At 35.1% G+C, this 13,083-nt stretch overlaps 1 protein-coding gene across 4 annotated transcripts in view; it reads left to right on the forward strand.

The window, feature by feature from the left end:
• Positions 1–9,030, forward strand: part of LOC144970604 (guanine nucleotide-binding protein subunit beta) — a 50,145-nt gene extending 41,115 nt beyond the window's left edge. For all 4 annotated transcript variants that reach the window (XM_078910399.1, XM_078910398.1, XM_078910400.1 and 1 more), the window contains 6 exons: positions 202–265; positions 2,273–2,502; positions 3,945–4,074; positions 5,265–5,336; positions 5,557–5,773; positions 7,220–9,030. In XM_078910399.1, the coding sequence (XP_078766525.1) occupies positions 202–265; positions 2,273–2,502; positions 3,945–4,074; positions 5,265–5,336; positions 5,557–5,773; positions 7,220–7,326 (820 nt within the window). In that variant the 3' untranslated portion in view covers positions 7,327–9,030. The remainder of the gene's footprint in view (positions 1–201; positions 266–2,272; positions 2,503–3,944; positions 4,075–5,264; positions 5,337–5,556; positions 5,774–7,219) is intronic.
• Positions 9,031–13,083: the final 4,053 nt, after the last annotated feature.

Here is a 13,083-nt window from a genome sequence, read left to right on the forward strand (position 1 = left end):
TAACAAACAGTAAATGATGATGACTTTTTAAAAATAAAGTTTATCCGCCTTTCATTGTTACTGTATCTGGCTTTATGCACAAGTGCATGGGAAATTACTTTTTTTTTTAGATAGTAATAAATATGTGTCATATTTTTCTAATATATTCATACCATTCGGATGAAAAGCCTGTAAATTCCCTTTTTTTTCATCTCTTTTCAGGAATTTAGTATCAGCTTCTCAAGATGGTAAATTGATAGTATGGGATGGTTACACAACAAATAAGGTGAGATTCGTCTTTGTCATGTCTGTTACGGTCATATTAGGGAACAAGCACGGGTGTTAGACAAAAATCTTTAATTGTGATGTGTTAATATGTTGTGCCAGTCAAAGCAGGTAGATGATGAGAAAAAGAAAAAAAGATAATAAAGATAAGTTTACACCCTTGGGCCATCATTGCAAAGCTTGGTAGGTTCAATCTCAGATTATCCTTCCGATAGTATTTTAAAACTTTTTGCTGAAATTAGTATTTCACATTCTCACCTTTGATCAACACTTCTTAATTTTTCAACAGTAACCTGTAGTATATTTCTATCACCATCACCATTTATGGAGTTATAATTTATGTCAAAGTAATGTTCGCTGAAAGTTGAATTTGAAGTCAAAATTATCAGGATTAAAACATGGTATTTATTTAAGAAGCAGCATTTATTGTATAAATCAGCATTAGTTTAACTCACTCAACCTTAACACCGACTATATCCGCAGTATACCCGGTGTTACTCTTATCCCAAGCCTATTTATTACATTTGTATGAAACAAATTATAGGCGTTGTATCAAAGCTAATGTTTTTAGTTTTTACATATTAACGGTAGTTGAATAAAACTATCCATGTATATGCTCATTTTTAATACATTTTTTTTCCAATTTTGAAAAGTAGCAAATATCTCTAGGATTGAGTGAGTTAAGAGATGTTTTGTTTCGTAAAATAATCAGACTTTCAGGCATTTTGTGGCAAGTTTATAACAATTGTGACCTCATTGGCTACACTTTATATCATATGTTAACTCTTAATTAACTCTTTAAGGTTTTAGTTGATATAACGAGGCTTTCACCTTTTTATAAATAGGTATTTTCTAGTTTTTAAACAAGCCATCCAACGAGCACCCAAGTACACATATCATGTTGAATATTTTTGCTATTGAGACGCTTCCTGCTAAAATTGAACCGAGTACAGGATATTTTATGCTGATAAGATAAGATCTATCAAGGGGAAAAACATAAAAAGGGCAGACCAGACCATAAAATTGTCCCTACCCAGAGATTGGAAACCAGTCTAAATTTTCAAATAAAAAAAAAAAGAATCAGTTAATTTTAATTCAATATTTCTTTGTCGATCATGCATATTACTCAATGTGTATAGTAGTAATATCAAGGAAAAATAAGAATGAATTAAATATTAAGATTTTTATGACCTTTCTCCAGAACTTAAAATATTAGAGAAAAAAAAAACAATTTTAAAAACAACAACAAAACACTTGTTAAAAGGCTTCATAACATTTACTCTACACTCTCGCATTTACTCCTGTGTTGTTTTTCACGTTAAATGTCACTAAGTTTTCAGATGTTGGAGGGTGACAATTTAAAACGGATTTTCAAAGTTTCTGTCACCATTTTACACATTCTTTTGATTCCTAATGGGCAGCCTTTAACTATGAAGGATGTTTTGGAGTTGTTTTAGAACATTTAAATGTTGGGCGCCTTTGCGGTAAATTTCTTTATTAATGAGGGCATCAAATTTCAATAGGTAATCTATTTCTATTCCTAACAATTTTATATTTGCCTCAAAGGATACCTTAGAGGAGTTGATAATATAAATCAATGAGCATGATATATATTAACTTTCCATGTGCTCGAGGTCATTTGTCACATTGCAAAATGTGCTCAAAGTGACCCACTTAGTGAAAAGTGTTCACAGCTTTTTAAATATCTAACATTACGATTGGTCATTTGATTCAGCTTGACACATGGGTATGTTTATAACATTTGTAAACAAAGCAGCGTATATACATCTGCATGCTATTTATATGGAACCAATCAATCAAATCATTGCTTTCTTGTTCTAGTATTGTGTATAGGGTTTCATGATCACTGTGATTATAAAACAAAAGTATTGTCATCAACATAATTGTACAAAGTGAATTTAGTTATGTGATCAGCTTGTTTAGTTATTAGGACCCCCTGGTAATTAACAAATATTTGATTGGATTTACAATGGTTTTTTCTCTCCAGGTCCACGCCATCCCTCTACGCTCAAGCTGGGTCATGACCTGTGCCTATGCTCCAAGTGGATATTTTGTGGCTTGTGGAGGTCTAGACAATATCTGTTCTGTCTATAGTCTCAAAACTCGTGAAGGCAACGTCAGGGTGAGCCGAGAACTGCCAGGACACACTGGATACTTGTCGTGTTGTCGATTTATTGATGATAACCAAATTGTTACTAGTTCTGGAGATATGAGTTGGTAAGTGTTACAAGTCATAAATGTTACTAAATGACCTTTTCATTTTAAATAAACATATATATATATATATATAGCATATTTGCATCATGCCCTAAAAGCTTCATCATGCTTCTATTATTCCCTCAGCGGGGACATATGGAAGCAAATTTTCATTTCATACCGTACAAGTTGCTGCATATAGCCAAGAACTCATTCATACCCGTCCAATAGCAAGCGGCCTTAGCAAACTCCTAGTCTGATACTGGCCAAAAAAATTACATCACATAAGATGACAATCTCTGAAAGAAAGTGAATAGCAAGCATTCTATTGCTCAACCAATGAGATCATTTGTTTCCTCACTATTCACTTTATTTTGATAATCGTTGCCTTGTATTTTGATGTAATTTTTTTGAAACTGTCGGGTTATATTTTAACAAAGGCTACAATCCAGCAGGGAAATGTAGATTGCTGACTAAGGGACACGTTGCTTGGGCTGACCTGACACCATTCTCTTGTCCTACATCTCTTTGTAAACTGTGAATGTTTTGATTTTTGATGTTGAAAATTAATTTATTGTTACCTCCTCATGTGAAAAGTTTCACACTAGACATTAGTCGAAAATGAAGTGGTTTGTGAGTCTGTTGTTGCTTTTTTTTTTTACAATTCCAAATTGCGGGTGGTTGGATGGGAGCATCACCCTTGAATCATATACCTATGATGTTCGCATAGGTGTACAATCCGATAGTGATGTCGTTTCTTCTTCTCTTTACTAGCCTATCCTGCTTCTTTGGTTTGTGATTGTATTTTTGACAGGGGATATTTTTTTTTTCTGTAAATCTTCTGCCTGTTTGTTCTTGGTTATTTATAATTTAGCTTATGATACCTTTAGGTTATGATTTTGATTTACATTTGTACTATTTTTGTTAAATTGCTTGTTTTTTTGTTTCAGCGGTCTCTCATATAACCTCAATTGTGTTGGAAGAGACCTAAAGCAACAAACAACAAAAACAACAATTCCAAATTAATTATAATTTAACGGATGCATCCTCATCTTTCATGGCACCGATTGACCTAAAAGTAGCAGTATTTGTTGCACACCACCCATTCCGAAGCACCCAAACACAAATATTTAAAAAATAATCCTCAATAACATGGCTGGCAACTCAATTTTGAAACCATTTGTTCATTTGTGTGTGGAATAAGGAAAAGAAGCTGAAAGTTAGTATAAACTAACTTTTTAAGATTGTCGTTATCTGCAGGGAAGGAACACTACTAATGTGATCAAAGATTGCACAAGCATTGTTTAGTTCCATCTTATGAGATCACTTCTTTTCAAGAGTTTGGCCATGATGCTGATTTCAGGATTTTTTTATCCTGACTATACATTTGATGGTATAATGTGAGTGATAGACTGTTATTGTGTGTCTCAAATTTATAATCTAAATTTGTCTCCTTTCACCAGTGCATTATGGGACATAGAAACAGGCCAGCAGACGACTTCTTTCACTGGCCACACAGGAGATGTGATGAGCTTGTCCACCTCACCAGACTTCAGGACATTCGTCTCAGGTGCTTGTGATGCCTCTGCCAAAGTAAGTAGTTGTATTAGTATATTTGGGGTTGGAGCTGAAATGCTGTTTGATACTGTATCAGAGGGAACATAAATACATTTTTTAAAAAAGATAAGGATAATCAAAAACAAGTAGGCCTAATTGAGATTAAATTTTATTGTATATTTATGTCTATGTTGTAAAGCACTGCACAATTCACAACTTTGCCGAAGCTCATGCTTTGATGGAATAATTTATTGTAGTGAAGCTAAAAATCGATAAGTAGAAGAATGAAAAAAAGAAAAAAGAATTAAAATCCACTTGAATTCAAGATGATTATTAGGCATCATGTGGTTTCCTTGACAGTTTGGTGATAGGGGCTGTAAAGTCTGTTCTTTACATTACACATATACAGGCAGAGTTTGATTTCAGTCTGAAATGACATCATATCTTACTCTTTTCCCTAAGAGAACAGTGACTGCAACTGTGCATAGAGTATTCCATAATGCTCATGGAACTCCTGGAGGCATTCAGATTGAATCTTCGCACGATGTCTCTTATTGTATTGTTTAATTATCTTTTCATTTTTTAAGCCATTGGCACAGTTAGAATGGTCTATTCGGGCCAAGCCATAAATTCCAATCTTCCATCCTAGTAAATGTCACTATTTTTAAATGGGAAATAGGAAAATCATGTGAAATAAAGATGGATACTGTCTGTAATTTGTGCTTGATGTCTGTCTTGAATAGGAAATCGTCAGATTTGTTGGGTGGTTTTTTTTGACATAAAAAACCCAGCATATTTGATAATAATAATGGAATATTAGCTAATAGTGAATTATCTATTCTCGTTCAAAGAGGTTGTGTCTCTGTCTTCAGTTAATCAGAGGCTTCATGCTCTTTGTTTCCATCGCTTTATACTTTTCATTTTGGATCTTTCTCTCTGACATTTGTCCTGTTTTTTTCCCCTCACTTATGATAAGTTATGGAACAACCTGTTTTGCTGGTAGCAAGTTATTGAGCAATGTTTAGACCATTAAGAATGCACAAATGAAAATCATAGTTTTTAAAAATATTCTTACTTAAAGAGTAGACTTTTGATAAAGCTTAGTCCAGAAAGCAAGATGGGAAAAAACGCCTGATAAATCAGAGCATGTAAGTGCTTAGTTCTTGCAAGAATGTATAATGAATGATAATCAAAATCAACTAAATGCTTTCCTATTTTGTTTTCAGTTGTGGGACATCAGAGACGGCATGTGTAAACAAACCTTTTCCGGTCATGAATCTGATATCAATGCAATCACGGTGAGTTGATGGATATGGACATGATGTTTGTCATTGATGGTTTGGAATACAAAAAAAAGTGGGATTCCATCTCAATCATTATTGACTCTAAATAATAATTCCACTACAACCCCACGACCTCCTCCTCCAAGAACATATCTTAATAAAATAAAATGGACCAATTAGGTAACAGTAATGTTTAATGTTTTAAATTTATTTTCCATCCTTCTGTTTCTTTCAGTATTTCCCCAATGGCCATGCATTTGCCACGGGCTCTGACGACGCCACCTGTCGCCTTTTTGACATCCGAGCAGACCAGGAGATTGGCATGTACTCTCATGACAACATCATCTGTGGCATCACTAGTGTGGCCTTTTCCAAATCTGGCCGTCTCTTGTTGGGCGGTTATGATGACTTTAATTGTAATGTCTGGGATGTACTCAAACAAGAACGATCAGGTTGGTCTGATAAAAAAGTAAAATTGAATCAATAAGTAAATAAATGGCAATGGGAGATAAGGGAGAGTACTAAAAATATTTGTCAAAATATGTTTTACTGCCGTGGTATCTAAATTCTGTCAGACGCTGGACCGAGAGTCCAAATTAATAAATTTGAATTTATGCTTTTTGATGGTTATTTTCAAGCTAAGGTCATGAAGTTATGAGCTTTTAGCATTTCTTCCTGCTTATTTCTTTATTTCCCACAATCACTGGAGACAGGAATGTTATGTATATCCTCAAGAAAAGGCAACTTCATGCAAAAGCAAACTATTGTCCACTAATCCTGGCGTGCCTTTTAAAAAATCTGCATCATTGCCATCCGTATCTATATTAATAAAAGAGTGTGTGTGTGTTGACTGAAGGGAGAACCAGACTACTATCTGCTATGAAAATTAGCCACTTTGTTAACATTTTTGTCCTTCTGAAGCAAGACATCAAGTTTTTTTTTTTGCTGATTTAGGTCAATTTTACAATGGGCCTATGATTTATGATGTCATTTTAAACAGGAAGCGATGAAGCAGGTACAATGCATAGATCACAACAAACATTACACATATAATATGTCCTTCAAGGTTTAAAGCACAACAATATATGTTGAAATTTAACACTGCTTACATATGTATCCATATCCAAGAACTCGACTCACTCTGTCCACTTTCTTTTCATTTGTTGTTCCATTGCTTACAGATTTCTTTTGGATATTTATATATTTATTTATATGTATTTTTCTTTAAGGGGTTTATGCAGTGGGTATATGCTTGGATAATGCAGTGATAAGTCTTACATCAACGATGTAGTCTGTCAGTCATTAAATATTAGACAATCATGCTCTTTGATATGGGATGCTACATGGTTTTAGGTTAAAGACATCTCATTCAACACCATATTAGTTTTGTAGATGACAGATGATCTTATTATGGCCTATTGTTTTAATGCTAACCTTTGCTTCTCTTTGTTCATGATGCTGTAGTACATTTAGCTATTGATGCTGCTACTCTCCAAAACTACTCCAATACATAAGCTGACTGTCAGTGCTCTGTGGAATTTTACCAGATTAAGACATACTAATTCAACACAACCAAATTAGGATGTATGGCACCCACTTAATGACAGCAATGAGGAATCCTGCCAATATTTAATTAAGTGATTGGAACAAGGCAAACAAAGCACCACTCCGACCATTCTTGTTGATGAGATGTTGCAAAAGAGAACTGCCAACTATTCCTTACGTGTATTCCTGATAGATGAATTGGTAGTGTAATTTAATCACAAGCTACGAAGTGGTTTTGATTTCAGTTTTCTCACCTCTTTGTTAACCTACCAGGCCAGTAAGTGGGGGTTCTAAAATTGATTTGTATGTATACCAGAACTATAAGAAAGAAAATTGTTTCCTTTTGTTCCCAGGTGTTCTAGCGGGCCACGACAACCGTGTCAGCTGTTTGGGTGTAACTGAGGACGGCTCCGCTGTTGCCACAGGATCCTGGGATAGCTTTTTGAAGATCTGGAACTGATGACGTCAGGATGATAATAGCTGTGTTGTTGTTGTCGTCGTCCACACTAGGTTTGCTGCCAGTGCCACTTCATCTCATCATCACTTCCACCGCCACCACTACCACCACCATTGTCGTCATAATCATCATTGTTATAATCATCATCACCAAATATCCCTCATACTGTCTGACTCTTCAAGACCAGTTTGCCGTCACTTAAAGACAAAAGAAATAAAAATGGTGTGAAAAATTGCATCAATTTTTCACAGACAGCGGATGGCACAAGCCTGTGTTCACCAGTCATGGAACCATACAGACCAATCTGAATAGAGAAATCATCAGGAGTATTCTCTTCCTCGAGTAGGGAGTCTGGTGTGTCCCATCTTTATATCATCAAAGTTGAAAATAATTTGTGGCAAATAGAAAAAAAAAATGGTGGCACATTGCATGCTTTTAAAAAAAAAAGTAAAAATTTGATAAAGTTGAATGGAAGCACTAAGATAATGAAGATATGTCCAGTTTTCCCTTATCAGCAATTATGGATCAATAATAATTGTTTCATCATTGTTGATAAGGTTTATTTGGTGATAAAAACCGTAGCTTACATTCAATTTCATCCAAGCTTTACTATCTTCAAGCAGCAAAATGTGAGAAATGATTCAATTGGATTTTGTAATTATGATGTGACCAACTTCCAACTGTAACGCCGACAACCATACATAACTCAGAACTATCAAGGAGTCTTCTTGGAAGAAATAATCTAAAGAGCAACAGTCCATCTTTCATCATCATCATCATCAGTCATTCTAGGATGTGAGAATCATCAACTTGTTTGAGTAATTTTGTTTGTTTTATTTATTTTTTTTGTTTGTTTGTTATTGATTTCTATTATAAAGAGTCCATAGCAGTGACTAACACCTGTATTCATTCATCTGCAAATATCTTATTTGGAAATTAGATGGTGGTTGACGCAAGTATTACTGCAAGCCTGCAAGTTGCATATTTTTGTTTGTTTTCGTTTTGTTTTTTTTTTGTAACATGAATACATCACATTAGTTTCTTTTCTCATTTTATTTTTTTGACACATGACACAAAGCACCAACACTTCCCAGTTATTCATGTTGACCGCGAGGCACATTTCACCTTATGAAGAAAATGAACGATAGAGTTGCAATGGATTGCCCTGGTTGACAAAGTCATCCAAGGGTAGAATTCCAACTATATTGTCATCTGCTACAACTTGTACTTGCTGAGGGGGGTGGGTGAAGCTCAGGATGGAAAAATGTTCTATTAAAGCCGGCCTATACTCTATATATACATCTATTTAGTAAAGGCTGGCTCCAATAGAAATTTTTTCCATCCTGAACTTCTCCAACTCCCTAGATTGTATTGCAAGTCTTGACTCAGGAGTGTAAAGAGTGGCATAGCTCAAAACGTTGTGCTCTTTGAGTAGGTGTTTTGTTTTTTTTTTATTTATTTACTTGAATACGTTTCTACCATTATTTTGAGGATGAGGAGGTGATAGTGTTTATGTCTTGGAGAACGGGAGAGAAAAATTAAGATAAAATGAATAAAATAGAATTTTGTTGAGTGCTTGAAGAAATATGCATCAATTTTACACACACTCCCTCATGGGTGATGATGATGATGTAATTGCCGTTATATGTGGACAACATTGCAAGATGCGTGTGTGTGGGAGAGTGTGTGTGTGTCTCTGAGTGTTTGTATGTGGGTGGGTGGGTTAATGCAAGTGTGAAAGTTTGGATTTGTGTGACAGAGGAATAAGAGTGAGCAATGGGAGTGTGTCATTGTTCACAGGCATGCCAATTTGCTATGCGTGTGTGGTTGTGTGTGTGTGTGTGTGTGTGTGTCAATATGATGACAATAAGTTTTGTCTGTGTTTGGACTCACACAGGCAAATCAATTCTATTTCTTTGTATTATCATCCGATGACGATTTCAGTGTGATGTAATAATTAATTATAATAATATTAATAACAATAATGATATATATAAATATATATACATATTATAAATATTACTAAGTGTATTGAATATCTCACGAGTTTTTAATGTAAAAATGGATTGTTTCCCTTGTTTTTGCACTTTGATGACAGCAATGTGTGACTGATATATTCTGATGTGGATGGTTGTTATGATGATGATGATATATTTTACTATTAATATGATTATTAGAATTATTATGATTATGTTTTTTTTTGTTTTGTTTTTTAATCTTTTGTCTTAATTCTATTCTATGTTCGTGTCATGCTTCATGTACTCTTTGAAGAATACTCTTCTTTCTTATTTCTCCCTTTCACCCCATCCAGTCTCCCTCAGCCTGTTAACAAACTGTGTCATCATTTATGTTTAGCCATAGACAGTCTGTGCTATTTCATTTTTGAGTTCGTCACTCAGGTTTATTCATCATCCAGTTTGTTATTTATATTATTTTTTAATCCATTGATTTATTGTTAATTTGGTGCCTAGGGGATACGTGGTCCAATGACGAGCAAGTGTTGTTTTGATGAGTTTGGGTGTACCTGCCAGCCCTCTTAGCACACACATCTTTTTCTATTATATCTCTGTATGTACGTCTGTATCAATCTATCCATTCAAACATTGGAGTATTGAATTGTCTTGTAGATACAGGTCAAAATGGCCACGTCGAGTGGGATACTAAACACTGGTTCCAGATTACTCTTAGCTTCGTTTTTATACATCTCATCCGCCCACTCTTTCGCATCTAAACAAGGTAGAATTTTGTTTGTAATACAAGACTATTTTCCATCAGATTATTGCATTAAGGTTTGGGAAATGTTAATGGTGTGATTGAATACAGTGAAAAGATGGGGTTATTGTCATTGAGGTTTAATCCTCTTCCTTTTGGCTGTGATGTTTATTTGGTACTAGTCAATGTGAACAGAATGGAAAGCCAAACATTTGGTTTGATGTGTCACCTCTGGGCTGGATCACCTGGTCATCAGAATAATAATACAGACAGTTCTTTATACACTCTTTATACACATTTAGTAGACGTTACGTATTATATTCACTACATTTTGTGTAGTAGTTTTGTGTTTTGTTTTTGTTTTTTTTTATTTAATTTTTTTTAAAAATTTGATCAAATATGATGGGTTAGTCAAAAGTCCAAATTAATTGATGAGGGTATATGTGGTATTAGTATGCCTGTATATATTAACTTTTGTTTGCATGGGAGGTTGAGAATATGATTTGTGTATCAGTGTGTTTGTGTGTGTGTATGAGCGGGCGTGTGCATAGATGGACAAAAGGGGATAGATAGTATTTGACCAATATATACCCACTGTGGATAGAGCTGGTGGAAGGTATGTATGTGATGTGTGCTTGTTGTACCACTAACGTACCTGTCAATGCTGCATGCCCTGACTAGAATTTTGTGTGTGTACGCTGTCGCCACCGCCGCCGCTCTGTTTCTTAATCCACTTTGATTTATTATTGCATTGATTCAAGATGACGGATGATTCTCTATGTTTGTGCTAATAATATCATTACTGCAACTACAACTACTTCTACTACCACTATTACTGCTACTACTACTACTACTACTGCTGCTGCTACTACTACTACTACTACTACTACTACTACTACTACTACTACTACTACTCTTGTCATTAACACCGTTATCGTTTGTATGGGTTTTCTTTTTATTTCATTTTGATAAAAAAAAAAAGAACAAAAACAAATAAAAAAAACGATAACTTTTGATGATAATGGTTATATTATCATTGTCATGATTAGTATTATACAGTAATAATTATTATTATTTATTTAACGTCATTTCCTTAAGTGCAGAATCTTCACCTGTCCTCTCGGTTCATTTCCATACAGTATCAAACTACTACTACTACTACTACTACTACTACTACTACTACTACTACTACTACTACTACTACTACTAGTACTAGTACTAGTACTACTACTACTACTACTACTACTACTGTCACAGAGTGATATCATTCTTATTTATTTTGTATGTCATCCATTTTAATTGATAGTTACCCTTTTCCCATTAAAAAAAAAAAACAATTGGTTTTGGGACTGTCTTCCACCTCGGATTGGATGTAATGTAAACTTCCATTCTCTACCCTTATCACAGTGGGCAATTTTGGCGCAAGATTAACCCCCCCCCCCCCCCCCCCCCCCCCCCCCCAAACAAAAAAAAGGAAAGAAAAGAATCAGATCAGTATGATATTATGCTAAACAAAAGTAAAATAAAAGATAAATAATTGAATTTCGCTAGACTGAGATTCAATCCATAAGAACTTCTGATTGTCAAAACAGTCCAACTTGAGATTTCCTCTCCCTATTTTACCGTCTGATTTATGGTACTTCTTTAACAGCATCTTATTGGATTCAAAACTCCATGAACTGCGCTTTCGTTGTCATAGGGTATAGGGAAAGAGGACGAGAGTGGGAGATGGACTCATTTAGACCACACCCAATCGTTATAATGTATTGGAACATTTTATTCCCTCCTTATCTTTCTCTGTCTGTCTATTTCTCATTTTTGTAAAAGAGGCTAGTGGAAAATTAAACATTATTGAAGACAATTGATGCGTTTCGTGTGCTTGTATTGATGTGTGTTTATTTGTAGGTGACATGTATGTAAGATGTAAAGTATCTTGGATGGACAAGACGTATGAAGGGGTATTTGCCGGTATATCCGGTGACCTCGCATGTGATTATTTTGATTGGATCGATCCTTAACTAGATTTCTCTGAGATGGGGAGTGGAGGCAGGCTGTCACATTCTACACACAAACTTGATAGGATAACCCCCTCCCCTTCAACTTTATCCCCTTGTTATTCTCAGCAGTCCCATGTAATATACTCGTCAGTGTGTGTAATTTTTTTTTCTCTCTTCTGCCCCTCTGCCTGTTTTGAGCAGGACCATGACGGCCGTGCTTGCTACAGTGGATCGAGCTCTAACAGATGTCAATCCGTGACAAGTTCGCTCGAAAAATAACTGATATTATGTATTTACCTCTTTTTAAAGAACTGGATGATATCAGTAAAGTCCAAAAATACTTTTTGACAAAATGCAGGTTTTAAAAATGTAATTTGATCAGAAAACTTATTCTTGAAATACCGATCGGTCAAGATATCTCCCAACTTGTCAAAGTTTTATACTTGAGATTTCAAAGAAGTCCCAGATTTGAGAGTTTTTTGATAAGTTGTGTAGGTCATCATAATCAATCAATATTTGAATTTAAAGTTTTCCAAGTCATTTTTCTTTGAAAAATGTGTTCAGTCAGTATACAGAGTGACAAATGAAGGAAACAGGTACTGGTGTATGAAAAGGTGTCAGTGCCAGTCAAAGCAGAAAGAAAAGGAAAAATGAACTTGCCTCGGCCAGGGATCGAACTTAAGACCTGATTACCAGTCAGGTTCGATATCCAGCCAGGGCAGGCTGTCTGACATGTAATCAGGAGGTCTGAGGTTCAATCCCCAGTCGAAACAGGCTGATTATTTTCGAGTCTAGCACTGTTTCATACACACCTTTTCAAAGTACAGATGCTGAGGGTTAGTGTTGTACGTTTTGTATGTAACTTGGGAAGGAAATACATAATATTATTTAGTTGTGGATGAAATGGACTTGTGGGACACGTGGTGAAACTATCTGATATTATCAAGAAACTGGAGACATGATCGGTGGGCAAAGTGTGTTTGTGTGTGAGAGAGAAACGTTCGTTCAGTATCAAAGCACAATTTTACAACTATGTCTTATAGTGAGAGAG

Source organism: Berghia stephanieae, chromosome 4 (genome assembly GCF_034508935.2).
Source record: "Berghia stephanieae isolate SIO BIC M18660-M18661 chromosome 4, UCSD_Bste_1.3, whole genome shotgun sequence".
Taxonomy (NCBI): Eukaryota; Metazoa; Mollusca; class Gastropoda; order Nudibranchia; family Aeolidiidae; genus Berghia; species Berghia stephanieae.